This window comes from Suillus fuscotomentosus, assembly GCF_016647785.1.
Source record: "Suillus fuscotomentosus strain FC203 chromosome Unknown F5891scaffold_22, whole genome shotgun sequence".
Taxonomy (NCBI): domain Eukaryota; kingdom Fungi; phylum Basidiomycota; class Agaricomycetes; order Boletales; family Suillaceae; genus Suillus; species Suillus fuscotomentosus.
Window position 1 is genome coordinate 328,215 of NW_024539534.1, and position 16,254 is coordinate 344,468.

At 47.4% G+C, this 16,254-nt stretch overlaps 7 protein-coding genes across 7 annotated transcripts; 2 read left to right on the top strand and 5 right to left on the bottom strand.

The window, feature by feature from the left end:
* Positions 1-14: 14 nt before the first annotated feature.
* F5891DRAFT_1128098 (histidine-specific methyltransferase) lies at positions 15-3,264 on the bottom strand (the record flags this gene model as incomplete). Its single annotated transcript, XM_041364248.1, has 14 exons — positions 15-131; positions 183-222; positions 274-390; positions 441-514; positions 553-642; positions 692-712; positions 736-1,077; positions 1,126-1,314; positions 1,364-1,408; positions 1,522-1,896; positions 1,951-2,066; positions 2,123-2,477; positions 2,648-2,807; positions 2,957-3,264. 14 exons carry the CDS (start codon positions 3,262-3,264, stop codon positions 15-17), a joined length of 2,349 nt encoding a protein of 782 aa, XP_041226921.1.
* A 1,016-nt stretch (positions 3,265-4,280) lies between these two features.
* F5891DRAFT_1028944 (DHHC palmitoyltransferase-domain-containing protein) lies at positions 4,281-6,274 on the bottom strand. Its single transcript, XM_041361510.1, has 7 exons — positions 5,876-6,274; positions 5,456-5,821; positions 5,373-5,407; positions 5,199-5,321; positions 5,035-5,135; positions 4,735-4,986; positions 4,281-4,676 (listed from the first exon to the last, which is right to left on the bottom strand). Exons 1-7 carry the CDS (start codon positions 5,997-5,999, stop codon positions 4,589-4,591), a joined length of 1,089 nt encoding a protein of 362 aa, XP_041226922.1. The 5' UTR covers positions 6,000-6,274; the 3' UTR covers positions 4,281-4,588.
* Positions 6,275-7,721: 1,447 nt separating this feature from the next.
* F5891DRAFT_1222785 (uncharacterized protein) lies at positions 7,722-9,002 on the bottom strand (the record flags this gene model as incomplete). Its single annotated transcript, XM_041369450.1, has 5 exons — positions 7,722-8,559; positions 8,612-8,668; positions 8,723-8,786; positions 8,842-8,893; positions 8,947-9,002. 5 exons carry the CDS (start codon positions 9,000-9,002, stop codon positions 7,916-7,918), a joined length of 873 nt encoding a protein of 290 aa, XP_041226923.1. The 3' UTR covers positions 7,722-7,915.
* A 794-nt stretch (positions 9,003-9,796) lies between these two features.
* F5891DRAFT_979527 (uncharacterized protein) lies at positions 9,797-11,325 on the top strand (the record flags this gene model as incomplete). The annotated part of the gene is made up of 4 exons (XM_041376898.1): positions 9,797-9,854; positions 9,906-10,189; positions 10,341-11,067; positions 11,183-11,325. 4 exons carry the CDS (start codon positions 9,797-9,799, stop codon positions 11,323-11,325), a joined length of 1,212 nt encoding a protein of 403 aa, XP_041226924.1.
* Positions 11,326-11,525: 200 nt separating this feature from the next.
* On the bottom strand, positions 11,526-14,300 carry F5891DRAFT_251708 (cytochrome P450). The gene is made up of 12 exons (XM_041371077.1): positions 13,582-14,300; positions 13,489-13,532; positions 13,358-13,439; positions 13,236-13,306; positions 13,167-13,181; positions 12,821-13,116; positions 12,709-12,767; positions 12,617-12,656; positions 12,553-12,563; positions 12,325-12,501; positions 11,980-12,273; positions 11,526-11,932 (listed from the first exon to the last, which is right to left on the bottom strand). Exons 1-12 carry the CDS (start codon positions 13,975-13,977, stop codon positions 11,780-11,782), a joined length of 1,638 nt encoding a protein of 545 aa, XP_041226925.1. The 5' UTR covers positions 13,978-14,300; the 3' UTR covers positions 11,526-11,779.
* A 110-nt stretch (positions 14,301-14,410) lies between these two features.
* On the top strand, positions 14,411-15,385 carry F5891DRAFT_950666 (uncharacterized protein; the record flags this gene model as incomplete). The annotated part of the gene is made up of 4 exons (XM_041374988.1): positions 14,411-14,514; positions 14,579-14,667; positions 14,721-15,268; positions 15,320-15,385. 4 exons carry the CDS (start codon positions 14,411-14,413, stop codon positions 15,383-15,385), a joined length of 807 nt encoding a protein of 268 aa, XP_041226926.1.
* A 15-nt stretch (positions 15,386-15,400) lies between these two features.
* On the bottom strand, positions 15,401-16,254 carry F5891DRAFT_1222798 (flavoprotein; the record flags this gene model as incomplete). The annotated part of the gene is made up of 5 exons (XM_041369451.1): positions 15,401-15,502; positions 15,561-15,732; positions 15,785-15,913; positions 15,966-16,079; positions 16,132-16,254. The coding sequence occupies 5 exons, from the start codon at positions 16,252-16,254 to the stop codon at positions 15,417-15,419; spliced, it is 624 nt and encodes a 207-aa protein (XP_041226927.1). The 3' UTR covers positions 15,401-15,416.

Consider the following 16,254-nt stretch of genomic DNA (forward strand, 5'->3'; position numbering starts at 1 on the left):
GGGGCCTGCGTACTTCACACATCGTAAGCGATTCTTGCGCTCGTCCAACAGTAGGGGTAATTCCGTTGGTACCAGTTGCGTACACTCCTCCTTTCAGAAATACGAGGAATTGTCGCGTAAGATCCTCCAATCTGATAAATGTAATAAGAGAATGTGGAAAATAACTCGGGCAAGATACATACCACCACATTATGAGATTCATCGAAGAAATCGGCGGAATACCTGAGTGAAGTACGTCGGTCAGCTATTTATACGAGAACTTACCGTACTTACCCCGGATACAACGTCGATGCTGCAAAGCCATCGTACTTGTCAAAGATAGTGGAAGTCCATTCCCACGCCCCTCCATTATGTCCCTTCCCACCATGCTTGCTTATGCCGGTAGTAGCCCTAATATGAAATGATTAGTAGTCTAATCATTCACGGGAGAGTATACGTACGGGACGGGATGCCAGTTCCTAAATCCGACGTTGGCGCCCTCTTCATACCCAAAGGAGAATTTGTCAAGAAGAGTCTCAATTCTGGTTCAGTCGGAATGCGTCCGCCCTTGACACTCGCATACACTGAAAGATTCTCGTAGCAAGTAAGGATTGGCCAGTCCCAGGCGATCTTTATGGGAACTGGACCATATAGTGTTCGCACCTGCAGTGTGTTGAGATTAAACGCGGAAGCTAGGATGAGTGCGACTTACACAAGTTTCTCCATTACGATCCTCCCAACTCGCGGGAACTTAACTTTGCCTTGTCTAGCACCCTTGTAATACTGGTAAAAGTCTCCATTCGTCACGGGCCGCCACTCAATACGGAATGCTTTGACCTCGACCTGTCTAGTTGGGCTTTCATTGTCCCACCCAAAGATATGACCAGCGACATCGCAACGTTTCGCAGGATCGGTGTCTTCTGCTTCAATGTCGTTAATGCCAAGCGTGACAGTGGAAGGACCTATTTCAACGGTTGCTACAACAGGTTTGGGTGCTCTTTTCCATTGCGCTGCAAGAAACTCCCAGTGGGGAGGAGAAAAGTCGGGTGGAGGAATCGTTCCTGTCCCTGCGCACTGAACTAGCATGTACAAGAGCGTCTTGAGGCAACCTCAGCATATCAAACCAAGTTCCAAATAGGCAAATACCTCGATATGCAAACCTTCGTGCTCGAACGTCATGAACAGGACGCGAGCCACCTTCCTAGTCAAGGAGACCTTGCCCTCAGCAATATCGCTATAAACCTTCCTAAGGCGCTCTCTGACACGATTCCTGAAGGCCAGAATACTACGGAGTGATGGCCAATCGTCATCCTTTGTGGGAACCACTGAATGAGGCTAAGGATGGGATTAGACTAGATGAACGAACGAGAATAATAAGGCGAACATGGTTGCATTGGGTCGGGTCGTCAACATTGGGGTCAATGCCTCTCTACAATCAGATTTAGCTGTACCCATTCTCAGATATACGATTACTTTGTACCTCGAAAATGTACTGCAGATGAGATATGAGCCGCTGATTACCTGTTTCGAATCTGAACTGACCTTGAATTCCTGAGGTTCAGTATGAGGTTCGTCAAGAAGACGAGATAAGTGGATGTCAAGAAAGGTTGGAATGTGACCGAGATAAAACAGACAGATGTGCCTCAAATCAATCGGCTTCTGGAATAGCATTGCAGGAGGTATCATCCGCAGCGTGACGAAGTCCCAAGCAGTCCACATGTCGCTCCAGTCTTCTATCGAGGGTATACCAAACTTAGTGGTATGGTCAGGCACCACCGATGGCGAGTCTAGTAAAGGAAATGCGAATGGTGGACGTTCTAAAAGCCAAAGTGAATAACGTCCCGTGTTATCCGTCCATCGCTGGATGGGCCGCAGTTTGCCCTCAGTGAACAGCGTGTATGTGTCAGGTTCCGAATACTAGGCTCGCTGCTCGTGAGTCATTCCCCACCTCATTCGAAGTATGCAACGTACTTTGTGCGACATTTCCATGTTGACAAGTTCACCTTCCAAAAATTGAATAGGCCTGGGCGCCATCGGGGGGTTAATGTCATGCGTACGAGTGCACCTATAGTACGCTTCGTGACAACCTAATCAAACAGGCTACCTGGATTGGTCTTTACTCGCACTGACAAGAGGTACTCACGTTTGGATTCGTTGTAGGTGTTCACATATTCCCAGTTTTGTTCCGCGAACATAGACTCGTCTCCGAGTGCCCTCCCGGCGGTCTTCAACCCATTCAAAATAAAATCTCGAGTGTAACCCTGAGGATCGTTGTATGCCAGCTCAATCTCCTTGCGACCATTATCATGGTCCAAGCCAAGAAGAAGGGTATCCCTGCCGGACTCCAATGGCAACGCCCGCAGAAACTCAGCATCTTCTCCACGTTTGAAGTTGCCTAACGAGGAGCCGAGGAAGAGCAAATGTAAGGGGGTCTGGATATTTCCTGGTGTAGACGGAGATGTTATCTCAGTGTCAGACGAATCAGGGAAAGAAGATCCCTGTCGAGGCCAGAGAGAAGTCCCGGCGAGTGCTGTCGAGCTTGCAAGACCCCAACGAGAGTGGCAAAGCGCCGTCTGCAATGCTAGGTTGTTTAAGACCACCCTCTTCTATGAATTTGAGTCCAGCAGTTATATGTTCCAAGCATGCCTTGCGCCTTTATCTTGCCGACAAGCATAGAACCAACTGCAGACTCGTGAAGTTCCATTAAAGTGCGCTTGAGCTCACATTCTTCAAGATCAAGCGCGTAGTATGTGATGGGTACAACAGACGGGACGACAGGGACGAGATTGGTGAGTGCATGTAGAATGTGGGAAGTCTTGCGCAATGCGCTATAGTAAAAAAATCGTCAGCAGTTGTTCCAACGCTGAGAGTGTTGATGACATATTCAAAGTGTTATGTGCACTAAGGCCGAGTTATTATGACCGCAGCGGGCAGGCGGAAGGAGGCAGCAGAAAAAAAGTAAAGAGTCAAAACTCACCCAGCCCCGAGCTCAAGTACGACCTCTTCCGAAACAATACCTCCAGTATGTTGGTGCATGACATCCACAATTTGGCCCGCGTAGTCTTGGAGAATTTGCTCCTCCGCACCGAACAGATAATATTCTGGTGCTTTAGTAGTGATATGGTCGTATAGCCTCAAGCCACGCTCGTCATATAGAATCAGGGTGGGCAAGGTCTTCTCATTCGTGGCAGCCATTAATCCTTTGATAACCTGCGACTGGATGTCACTGGCAGCATCGGAGGACTTATCATGGAATCGAACATCGACGATCTGAAGAGTGTTCATGGTGTTGTGCGGTGAGCAAAAGATGTGGAAAGTGACCGTTGGGGATCTGGAGGACTGGGATTCCACGAGACATTCCCTTTATAAGTCGTAGGCCTATGATGTATACAGGGATTCGAGTGAGTTGCGTTGGTTATATAATAATTGTCTTAGAGACCAAATCAAAGAGTGGTAGCAGCTTGCAAGACATCGCCTTGCTCCAACTGACCACTAGATCGTATGAGTATACATGAGAAAAGCTCGTGAATCAATGGAGTGATAAAAGACGGTAAACTGTGCACCTTTGCGCTTCATTGGGACCATTTCCCCATCTGATTACACCTGATTCAAGTTCAGCGATGATGGATCCGTATTGAATGGAGTAGCCATACCTACCATACATACCAGTTTCTTCATGATTTGACTTGTCAAATAGCTGAGCTACTGATCCGCAACTCGGGTAGCATGCCGCACTGTGGCAAACACCAACGTGCTAAATAGGCAGGCGACGACATGTAGAGTCCTATAAATTAGTTCGGAGGGCCAGCGTTTATGCCTCAACTAGATTCATGCACATGTTACACGATGGTACACGGGCGTATTACTTATTTCCATGTTTTGAAAATATAACTTATCATTACTGGTACGCTGCGAATGGAAGGTGTGAGGCACAGAATAGTACATAGAGCAGTGACGCACCTCAGCTAAAGGTTTGAAAGGGGACCTTGACTTCCATCGTGTTGTAGATATCGTGATGGCAAGAACTTGAAAGGGTAGACTCGGCCAACAGCCGCCAACTTCGGTCAACTACTGGTTCGGACACTCTGCAGTATCTCACTCAACTCTGCTTCAAATCATGTTCTGTCTAACCGCATATCATCGTACATAGCTACTGCGAACTTGAATAATTGAAATTATGATGTTAGGTGTGACAGATCCAAATATCATCAAGCCGAGTCTGCCGTAGCGGAGTTTCAGGTTTGCCGAACCACTCACCATTAGCAAATTTGTGCTTGATACTGGATGCCGAGCGGAGCTTGTTTCGGGCGGATGTGACATTGTGTGACTTGTCCGAAGTTCGTCCATAAATACAGAAACACGCTTTGAGGCAGGAATATTTTTACGGGCCCAACGCAAATTTTCAACTATATGTATAGATATGACAATGCATGGGTGTCACTGGGAAACATCATTTCCCCTACCGTAGTTTGATATCCTGCCGGATTCTGCCATCTGCCAGGCAGAATTACTACTAGTTCTGCCAAACTGGCAACACCAACGGGCTTACATCTCCGCAACATACTTAATAATGTGATATATACCGAGTCACTCAACAATTCATTCTATTTCAAGCTTCTTTCTCGAGGCGGGCCGCGAGCTGGGATAGCATGTCTTGTGAGCGTGGATTGCGTGGAAATGACCGCCCATCACCATTCCTGCATGGATCCACTCGTTGAGTTTGCCCAAGAAAGGTGGTGCATAAAAACGACTCACACAGCGCCCCCAATGAGAAGAAGATAAAGCCACCCTTGCGGCTTGCTCCATCCGAAAACTTGCGCCCAGTTTCTCCGCCATCCGACGTCGTACATGCGCACGAACCTATGTGCATCACGGACCACTCTACGTTGATTGTATGATAGCTCTTCCTCCATTGGAGGTTCAGACAACTTCATGGACACCGGTAACGGAGGGATATATCTCAATAACAAGAATGGTGACAGAGCTTCAACAGTAGTCTGATTAGTGCTACTTTTTGATTAGCGCACGAGCATAAAAGTCATACGTTTGACTTACGTGATGAGGTAAACATGGTATACCAAGAAGGAACCAACAACCAGAGTAAAAATCACGCCAGCAGCGGCGAGTAACAATTCATGAACGGGGGTAGACTCGTCCTGCCAGTGGACAGTCATGTATGAGTTCTCATCAATTCAGTAAGTGCGTCCAAAACTCCTTACCGGAACCAGAAGTGGGTTATCGAAAGACCACCAGACTGCAGATATAGATATAGTAGCGACGTATGCGGAGAAGGCAGTGATGCAAGTCAAGAAGTGAACAAATGCTGGGTATGTTCTATGTCCCTGCAAGTGAGACTTTATAAAGGCATACCGCAGGTTTACTCTATCACTTACGATACATTTAGCTCCGAGCCAAGGACAATGATGATCTAGGATGGTAAGCATGTAGCGTATTTGCCTGAAGTGTATAGACTCACCCATCTTCAAAACACAGCGGCCACATACGCTGCAATGGTGTGCACGCTCCGGTTTAGGTACCCAACATTTCCGACAAAACTTGTCAGGACTACAGTCGTCGTCAGTGTTCTCCATGGACATCAAAGCTTCTGCAAGGCCCATATCTTCAGGCTGATGGATAGGATCGTGGTCGGAAGCGTCCATGTATACTGGACCGGGATCACGAACTACGCAAACCATCAGGGAGGCAAAGGCGAGGAATTCGAGGGTAAAAGTGATCAAAAAATGAACAACGAAGGCGGTGGGCTTGTTTAATGTGAAAAGATAGTGGTTTACGAGTACAATGAGCAACGAAGGATAGGGAGCTACCATGAGGAAAAGTAGCACTGGAGATGTTTTGAGTGCGTCAACGAAAGAAACCATGGAGTGCAAGGACGTACAACATAGCGGTAGGTAATGATACCAAGTTCTCCGGACCTCTGAATCAAAACCGTCGTGTTTGAGGGAAGTGTCTTGTCCAGAGGTATCTACCTCGAAGGAGAGTAAAGGCTGAGGCCGTGACATGCGAAACGAATGGCTGGAAATTATCCACGGACTTTCGTCGTAGTACCGTGCCTGGCTTCAGACACGATAGCTAAGGGTATTTAACAATGCAGAAAAGTGGTAGTCCCAGGTATATGATAACACGAAGAGCGGAGGCAGTTCAACAAGCAGTGGCACGGCGGCCTGCCAGCCTGACTGGGCGCTGTTCGTCACCTACTACGTATAGTACTATAGTCGCTACTAACCGCATTAATGTGATATTCCGAGGCAGTACATGACTACCGAAGCTCAAGTACTGGTTACAAACTGAATACTTCAAGGACGTTCGTGTGCATGGCACCAGACATGATCCATTCCTGCGAACTTGCCAAAGATTTCCATAGGTCACGCACTAGCGAGAGTCACTTGTGCCTAGGGAACTTTGTACGTTAGAACTCAGCTGATCTCAAATACATGACCTCCTCGTATGCGGCTACTAAATATGAGCATTTCGCACCTACGCGTAGTTCGTGTACAATTTAATGAGACTATGCCCATTTGTCCTACTAATCGAAAAGTGACAAGCAAAAATCAAATTTCATGAAGGTCTAGTGAATCGCTCAGTACCAGCATAAGCGGTCCATGCAGCAACATGTTTGGGACGAGTTCAATCAATTCCCCATGGATGTTGATGCAGATGTACCAAGGTTTTGTACAACGAGATAAATCTTGCCTTAAAGCAACCTTAAAGGGTATTCAGTTCACGCTGCCACATTTGAGCGTTACGGATAAACTCGCTAGATGGTCTATTAAATTTTAATCAAAGGTTCGTCATGCAAGAGCTGTCACTTTACACACTGCCGATCTCGAGATTTAAACTTTAGAGGTTTTCGCATTGTATCTCCATGGTGCTAATCCACATAGATCAACAGGAAGTCAGCGATTCATCAAACTAAACTCACTCATCGTAAGGACCAGAATCATTCTCTTTGTGCGTCTGGAAGGCTTCTGCACACTCGGTGAGGGTCAAATATCACAGTGGACGTGCGTGCCCACTGGTGGCAAAGAGAAGCCGGGTACAACCAGTGTCGACAAAGCCGGGAGCCGCGCCCAAGAGCTTGATAGTATCGGTACCGTTTAATACCCCAGTACTTCGCGATCGCCGAGAGTAGGAAACAAATACCAGGTTGCTACGTAATTTACCTGAGGCAGTGAGGCAGGAGAGGCGGCGGAACACGAAGCAGTACCAAAAACAGGTTTGAATGGGCGCAAAAGGCACATGAGGGAGTCCTGACGTTGGCTGTCATGGAGTAAACGAAGGAAGCCTATACAGCCTATTCCAGGCCACGTCAGCACGCTGATATGGAAGAAGAATCATGATGTATTAGACCCACTTTCTCACCTATCACAACACACTGTACCGTTCTTGCACGAATGCAAGCTCCACGATTGTGTCCGTTTCCGGGCGAAGCAACTCTCTAAATTGACAATGGTTGTTGGGGGTAATAGGAGAACCCCAGGCAGATGAGTTCGTTTCCTCTTCATTATGCTGATGTACGGTGACCACTGCATCGATGCATCCAGACTGTGATGTATCAGAAGCCTCCTTCCAGATCTAGAAAGTGACGAGGCTTACTATTCAATCATTTCCCATACAATGCAGACTACTGGATGTGACCAGACGTTGTAGGTGCATTCCCAAAACGAACCACATGCAGCACACGAAAGCAGCTCGTTCTTCAGGAAGAAGATGCAGAAGAAGGTTGAATAAACATCAGAGGAGAATCCAGCCTCCGATAAGGCTATAGAACCAGTCGCCCATGGGTCTCGGTTGAAATTCAGGTACGAGAGGAAGAGTTTGTGCCATGTACGCCAATGTCCTTAGGACACTCTGAGGTCACAAGTTATCATAACCATTCTATCGTACACTAGATGAACATCAATATAAGCAGTAGCGGTCATCTGACCTTGCAGACAATCCATCTTCCTACTGCCCCTTCCTTCGGCCGAAGGTGACCGTCTCGGCATCGCCCATCCATCCACTCCTGTAAAGAAAGACCTGATCCAGACGTCTGCTCGGTTGAAAGCAGTAAGCATTTGGCCATCCAAGTCTGAGTCTCTTCTGAAGCTGATAGCTCCCTGTATGCACTACGCAGCACCACCCACGCCTTATCCCTTGCTTTGCTTCTCAGCCGTTCCACCAGCGCGTGCACCGCATCTTGTGATAGACGGACCAGCTCATCATCTGTCTCGTCAGATGATTTGGAAACAGAAAGGAACTGCTTGTATGCATCGTGCCGTGAAAGTGCTTCAACCTTGATGTGGTTAAGGGTGCGGAGGCTGGCCGCTAGAGTTGATATCCATAAATATGCTTCTGATGTCCTATCGAGCACGTTGGGCGAGAGGCACGAAAGATGTTCGAAGTAGGTCTTTTGTGATGGATATCCTGCGATTAGGTGGTGAAGGAGCAATATCAGCACCGAGCTGATTGGAGGCTGGATTGATGCAGAGGTGTAGAGTTCGGGCAGGAGGTGAGAGAGAATAGAAGATGTCTGGATTGGGGAGTCGAATAGCAAGGAGAGGCAAAGAGAGGTTTCGTACACTGCAGGATATATAAACGATAAAAAAATTAATGCAAGATCAAGTTAACATACCTCCGATTGCAAAGGCATCGCTCCGCTTGGACGCGAAGATTCCTTCTCTAAGCTTTCCTGTGGAGTAAAGTTTAGAATAGATTCTTGGTCAAGAAAGAATGCGGGACTAACGAAACAAAATTAAGATGTTCTCCTGCCCATCCTTCGTTTGCTTCTCCGCCCAGAACTTGTGTAGCTGTGATCTTCATGATGCCTCATCCCGAATGCCATCAAGCACAGTGCACACCCACCTTCTCACCCACAAACACTCTGTACTGTTCTTGCACCTTAGAATCCTTCAAGCTAGCACCTGATAAAGATAAGCTCTAAGAATGAGTCGAGGGATTCAGTCTCACGCATCCCCGCCTTGCTCGAGTCCGCTACTCCGGCTAACTGATGCAATGTGTTCCATTTGGATGTTAGGCGTGGGTTTCGGATCTCTGACTTGAAGAGAAGCGTTCACTCTTCCATGAACATGTGGTTTCCCCCGCGCGCGGCCCCTGGCACTTCCACGGGCTGTTCTCATATTGGATGTCAGTAGTATGTACACGTAAAGTGGGAGAAAGTCTAATAATGTAAAATGTTGGTTTGTTTGGATCAAAGGCTTTTGGTAAATAAACTGTCAGTAAAAGGCTTAGCTAAGGCGGCCAACTTAGTCGCATCCACTCCGAGTCGCACTGGAAGTGACAGCACAACTAAACGACATTTGCCATCAAATACGAAAGGAATTTTTGTTTTACTCCTGTCATGGTTTGCCTGCGGAAGACTATCCTTGTGCCGGAGTCACGGTAGCTGGGTCTGCAGCGGACATGGTTAATCATGTGGTAGCCAGGTCTAGGTATTACTACTACTAATGCTTGCACTACTGAGAGCCTGCAGTCAATCATTGTTGTACGTTCCGCATCCTGTTGGTTCGTCGGTCAGTCAGCCTATAAAAGCGCCTCGGATCACTTGATTCCTTTGTCTTGCTTTGCATCCGAGTACCGGGTATACTTCAGACTTGGCGCAATCCCGATTATATGCTCGTTCACAACGTCTAGGTATAAGATTCGTAACCCGTGCCAGCGAGTCCTACAGCTCTTTCGTGTTTTTTCGCACACTCTGGGTATAGTTCTTTAAATTTATCGCAGAGTCTCACACCGTGCCACTGATCAGCTGGGTGACTGACCCGCTCTTAAACACAGTCATACTACTACCCCGCATACTATGAGCAGCGACGATGGAGTAGACGCGTCTGGATCGTTTTTCGCCTCCGTTGACACGAGTGAGTGGTCCTTGAAACTTCGAGGCGTTCGCTAACTGTGGTGTCGTCCAGAGGACAACATAATCGGAGAGGGAAATGATAATTCTTCACTCATCAAACCTTGCAGCAGGCATCCCGTTACCTCACTTTCATCTTTTCTGCCAGCAGAAATCCTAGCCCTGATTTTACAACCAAGATGGAAGCGGTGCGAGGATAGAGAAGTCTGGAAAAAGATAGTGGATGTCTTGCTCAACTGCAGTCTTGTATCGAGGGCCTGGTATGAGGCTGCAAGAGCAGTTCTATACCAGGATATTCGACTGTCTCGAGTCAACTCCCTTCGCCTACTTCTTTGCACCGTGCGCGAGAGGTTCGGCGGCTATTGCCCTGCTCACACTCTGCAATTCATGTATTATTCGCCCCATCGGCTTAACAAAAAGTAGTCCAAGGAGTATGCGACACTTGCTGGGGAGATTGTTGCGTGCTGCCCGGAACTCAGGTACCTTGCAGGAGACTGGCTCCCTGTACTTCACCAGCAACATGCCTCTCCCCAAGTACCCATATTTGAGGGAGCTCAAAGTATCTGGGCAGGACCTCTACCTCATCGCCCCTCTTTTATCGCGTCTATGCAATCTCGAGTCCTTTGAGATGCTTCAGAGTCACAATGGGGACGATCTCCTGGAATACTTTTCGCCACCTCACTTCAAGCTTTTGACTTTATCGATATCTCAAACAGAGTTGTCTCCTGGCCTGTGTAAATGGCTCGAATCAAGTTTAAAGAGCATAAAATGCTTGGAGGTGCAGGAAATAGGGATGAGCCTGTGCCACTTGGCCAAGGTCATTGGAAGTCTTGTAAAGGAAGTCCACGTCAAAATTATGGTCGATTCTATAGCGGACAGTGACTCTGAGACTATCTCAGCATTATTTGCGTTCGCGGGCTTGCGAAGACTTCGCATCGATGGATCGAAAATCAACAAAGAGTGTTTGCTTGATCTACGATTGTCATTGGAGACATTCACATTCTCTGAGGACATATTAAGCATGCGTACTGTGCTGGTGCTGCTATGTATGAATTGGCAACCCTCCTTACGATTGCTGGACGTTTATCGCATGCCAATGAGCATTTACTTCTCCGAGCAGTGGATCGCTACGGCTGCAGAATATAGGGATGAGTTACACAGCACATGCGTCGCTCGCGGTATCCAGTTGAACTGGCTCCCCCAGAAGAATGATACCGGTATGTAACTAAGGACGATTTAAACAACATGACCTAATATCAACCTTTGAATCCTGTTTACATTACAGTGTCACCACTTCCCTTCATTGATTCTGGATCTGAATTTCACCACCAGGATTGCGATCTGGTACACAGCTATACAGAGTTCACATTATATTAGGCTTAGATGCCAGCGTGCCACATGCACTGACAGACATAGATACTGTCGAAGCAACAACAGCGATGAGCATGGAGAAACGTGTTCCCTGTACAAGGTGATATGTAATATTCTGGGGATCTCGAATGATGTCTATGACTCGAGGATGGGGGAGACGGCGATTCGCTTCTATCACCCTTCGTATACTTATGAGCACGATTTTGATTGATCTGGCAGAATTGTCATTGCTATCAGATGATAGAAATTTCAGTAGAACCTGCCAGAGCATGTTCAATTGCTTATGACTGTTGTATAATCATGATACCTGCCAAGATCCTATTGTGTTAGGACTATAGTGTGAGTTCTGCAGAATAGCTAGATCACTAATTTACATAAACCGTTACCTTACAAAATTCTACAACTGTCAGTGTATGGCAGTAAACCAAACCTCATCTTGCACTCTAACCGCCTGAGCATGATACACAACTATACGAAGTCCACATCATGAATAATGTCCTTCTTGAATAAAGATTTCAGGCCGCAAAATATCTGGACCCGCCAGTGCAGTCCAGCCAATTATTCATACCGACGAACTCTCAAAGGCACTCCAATGCTGTCCTCTCCAACAACCCGTGGACGAGGCAAAATTCCCCTCGCAATCTCGACCTGAGTATCTGGTCCATCCCGCATTTCATACACAAAGTTCTTCACCAGAACCGATAAAACAGCCTGGATCGCAGTGAGTCATATCCAACTAGCTGATTCGCATCACTTACCTTGAATTCTGCAAGCGCAAAATCTTTTCCAAGACATGTCCTCGGGCCGTCGACGAAGGTCAGCATATGCCTATGACCTTGGACTTCCTTGGCCTTCCCACTGATACCATCCTCGGTCAGCCAACGGTCAGGCTTGAATTCTTTTGCGTGAGGTCCCCAGATGGCCAAAGAGCGATTGATTGCCTCGATTGGGATGACGAACAAGGATCCCTTCGCTATAGATATACTGTCCGTCATTTTCCCGGACCCCGTGCACACAGGTTCACTCAAGGGAATCACGTCATCTACGCGTGCCTGTAGATCTACTTTCAGAGTCTCTATGGACAGACAGATAAGTGTACTCACAACACGACTGAACTCAACTACCGGAGGATGGAGTCGTAGAATCTCATGGACAACCGCATCCAAGTATGGAAGGTTGGCCTTTAATTGGTCATATGTCGGATCAGCACCAAATGTAAGCAGTTCCTCTCTGAGTCTGGTTTGAACATCGGGGTGTCGCGACAACTCGATCAACGCCCACTAGTCACTACGTGAATAGCGTGCATAAAGGTTATTGGACACTGGACTTACCGTAAGACTGACTATCAGCGAAGAGTCAGCTAGTATAATGACAGCGGACAAGAGATCAACTCACTCGACGTCGTTTCGTAACCCGCGAGAAGTAAGACCTTCATCTGTAGGATATCAGCTTGCAAATATTGGCTGTGATAAATTGTCTTCACATACCTGAGCCAATACTTCGTCCTCGGACATACGGAGCTCGGCATCCTGATTTTCAGCTTTGACTGTGATCGTTGCGTCAGTCAAGGAATCACGATGAATCTCTTAGAGAGCGTACTCAGCAGTCCGATGATGGATTTTTCTTCTTCTGCCTGTTTCTCCCGGCGACTGCGAACCAACAAGTCATTGGATATTTCACCCATGGTGGCGTTGAGTTTCTTTGTCAGTTTGACCCGGCTATTAGGAATCTTGGTAACAATAGGAAACGCCGACGCGAGCAGGAAAAGAACTTTGTTGATTGCTGAGACCTTTGGCTTGCTTCCGAAAGTATCAAAGACTTCCGTAACGCTGGCATGCTTTCCGTCGAGTGAGCCAAAATCATGGGAGAAACCAGCAATGCCAATCGTATCCAAACTGATACTGCGTCATTTTTGAAGATTGCATGGAAAATATCCATTCCTTACGAAACATGATTCATCCTTGAAGTCGTTCTGATGAGAAGTGCGAGGTATGTATGCTCAAAAGCTACGCACCAGTTTTGAACTTCAATGACAGCATTCCCATCTTTGCTCGATTGTAGATCGGCATCCCACGCACTCTTTACCTAGTTTGAAGATCAGATTAGTATCAAATTTCTTAAATTGCAAATCCTTACTTTATATGCTGAATCATAAAATACTGATGTGAGTTTTCGAATGGCTGCATTACTAAACGCCGGAGTAAGGGCCTTCCGCTGCCTATTTTAGTTGATCAGTTTCTGGCGCGAGGACAAGATATAGACACCACCTCCTGTGACTCTCCCCCTGAGACCATAGTACCCCCCTGCCAACCTGCCAAGAGATATGCAATAGACGATATGAGAAGAGGACATTAACATACCAGGTTCTCTATCAATGTCAGAGAAAGTGGCGTCTGTACATAGGTCCATGACTCTCGAGCATAAAAATGTGCGATGGCTCTTGGGTCACTTAGCACGATCCTGGTCTGTCCGAGGACTGACGGAATCATGTATGCTACCCCATATTCCTGAGCCCAATGTTCATACATTGTAGCACTGTCTTTAGATGAGACGAGGTCGTTCGAAACACCATATATGAAGCTGGTACGAGGTGGACCACGGAGTTGAGTGGTCCTGAATCGCCAGCGAAGTATCCTTATTACTTTGACGAAAGCCCACAGTGCTGCAAATGAGCAAGCGACATTGAATGCGCCAACCGAACGGACGGTTGACCAGAGGCTTGATGGAGAGTCAGGCATAGCGATAGAGGCCTTCATTGTAGTGATTTGAATTCAAGGTTTTATCAGATCCGATTTTATAGCCAATTCCGCGGTAGCGGCATGTCTGAAATGCTTTGACGAAACTCACCGGCACCCATGACTTTCGCGTCAGCTTGATAGTCTAGATATAACAGGGCCGCAGTTCTGGAGTAGAGTCACACTGCGTACTGAATTCCATTGTGCCGGAGTGATTGAAACTGACTAAGCATAATCGAAGGTGTAATTACGGCGACGAACCGCAGGGTCAGCATTAGATACTTGGCAGGAAGGTTCACACCGTGACAAGGTGATGGGAAATGTTCATGAGTGGGCCTGCAGCTAAGGAAAACCCACGGACAACGGTAAACAAATTTACCCATCAATTTCGACCATGACTATAGAGCCGCCCTTAGATACACCAGACAATATTAATGTTTCCCACCAAAAAATCATGCAAGTTTCCCTGCGAACAGGTCCTCCGACAAGGGAAGAATTGCTCGCGTACTATCCAGCCAAGTTCACATGGCACCAGCTCAAGACCTTCGTGAATTCTGGGTACTTGTATTTCACCGCCAGTATCAACAAGACAGACGACGCTGACTGTGCAACGTCATAAAAGGGATCTCGGGCTACTAAAGCGTGACAAGGCGCTACAAGAGAGATATGATGCGTGGTCTCCAGAGATCGTAAAAGAGCACGGCTCAATGGGTGGGTAACGCAGAGTCAGCATATAGCCTGAGAGTTCGCTCAACAGTCTGAAGAGAACTACCTTATCAACCATCGTCTCCAATGGGGAAAGCCGGATACCCTTTCGCTCTTACCCTCGGCACTCGATAGCGATACCAGACTCAAGGACGTATCCATCTCACCATCCAAATCTAATCAGCCCCTCCCAGACACACCCGAATATTTTAGAGCTGATATCCCGTTCGACTCGGAGTTCATCAGTATCATTCAGAACTCCTGGCCTTACTCCGTCCCTATCGAGATCGAACATACACTCATCTGGTCGCGAGTACCTATCTTCCATCCAGATCTCATCCCACCAGAAGTCGATACACAGATTCAACAAGATGGGCTGCGTGGATTTACAGGCAATGACGAGCTTCCACCCTCACCGTCCACCCTACCAGAATGTTTGCCTGCCCTGGGGGAGTGGGGGATCACAATGGACAAATTAGTTCGCAGCCCCAGGGGCAGTCCAGAGATCGAAGAGATGATGAGGAACGCTGGAAGAGAAATAGATGGTTTTGTGAAACGAAGGTGGGTGGAGAGGGAATGGGAGACTGCATGGTTTGTCAACCCCCCAGTGAGTGAACGAGCCTTTGGCTACACTCCATCAGACGCTGAGCATTTTCAGAGGCTACAAAGCGTTCGTGGACTAGCACATATACATGTATTCGCGAGGAAGAAGGAAAACTTATAGATTAGACCAGCATTAGACATAGAATATAGTTTCATGATTTGTTGTCTTTGCGCACGAGTTTCATTTGATCCACCACTATCTTCACGATATCACGCCATTCCGTCATAGCACCGACTCCTTCGAGAAAGAGTCAGATTGTCTACAATAGCAAGAAATAAAAGCCGGGATCACATACCAACGTCCCCACACGCAAGATTTTTTCCGATTGGCCCGACAACTTGGTAGCGCACGACATCCCGGACGACGTGTAAATGTTCTGCCGTGAGCGGATGCTCGTACATGAGCGTATTCATCGCCGGGAATACGTAAGTCGGTGTCGTAGGTGCCAACGCGCGAAGCAGAGAGGTCTAAGCAAGAGGTTTGCCATCAAGTACGATATGAATACGCTGGGAAACATACCGCGAGATTGTCGCAGAGTCCGTGTGCAATCTTTGAGAGTGTATTCGCCGAGCAGGGAGCGACAAGCACAATATCAGCCCACCTCCTCAACTCGATATGCAGGATCGGATCCCCAATCTTGTATGACCCCTGTCATCGACGTTAAGGCGGCCAAGCTCTTCTGAAAAGCGCGTGTATTCACCGACCACTCGTCCTCATCGGTCCAAACGCGGGCGCCTGCATTGACGACATCTTCAGGGTCATAAAATGCGAGTGACTCCTTGGTCGCAACCACTTCTACTCTGACATTTTGATACTACGTTGCACACAACATGAGCAAGAGCAGGATTCCCAGGACGGGGACAGACTTGAAGAAGCGCTGAGACAATGAGAGGAGCTTTGATAGATGCTACGCTGCCAGTTGTTATGAGCAACACATGGGCGTGATCTGGGAGACGCTCTGTTTCAGCAATAAATTGGCGAGCCACCAT

Bases quoted from the DNA above. Each gene is read 5' to 3' on its own strand.
- F5891DRAFT_1028944 (XM_041361510.1), bottom strand. From the start codon at position 5,999: ATGTCACGGCCTCAGCCTTTACTCTCCTTCGAGGTAGATACCTCTGGA. The intron at 5,822-5,875 runs GTACGTCCTTGC...AAACATCTCCAG, and splicing joins TCATTACCTACCGCTATGTT to TGCTACTTTTCCTCATGGTA. The intron at 4,677-4,734 runs GTGAGTCGTTTT...GGATCCATGCAG, and splicing joins CTTCTCATTGGGGGCGCTGT to GAATGGTGATGGGCGGTCAT.
- F5891DRAFT_251708 (XM_041371077.1), bottom strand. From the start codon at position 13,977: ATGAAGGCCTCTATCGCTATGCCTGACTCTCCATCAAGCCTCTGGTCA. The intron at 13,533-13,581 runs GTATGTTAATGT...ATCTCTTGGCAG, and splicing joins TGACATTGATAGAGAACCTG to GTTGGCAGGGGGGTACTATG. The intron at 12,657-12,708 runs GTATGTGAAGAC...GATATCCTACAG, and splicing joins AGGACGAAGTATTGGCTCAG to ATGAAGGTCTTACTTCTCGC.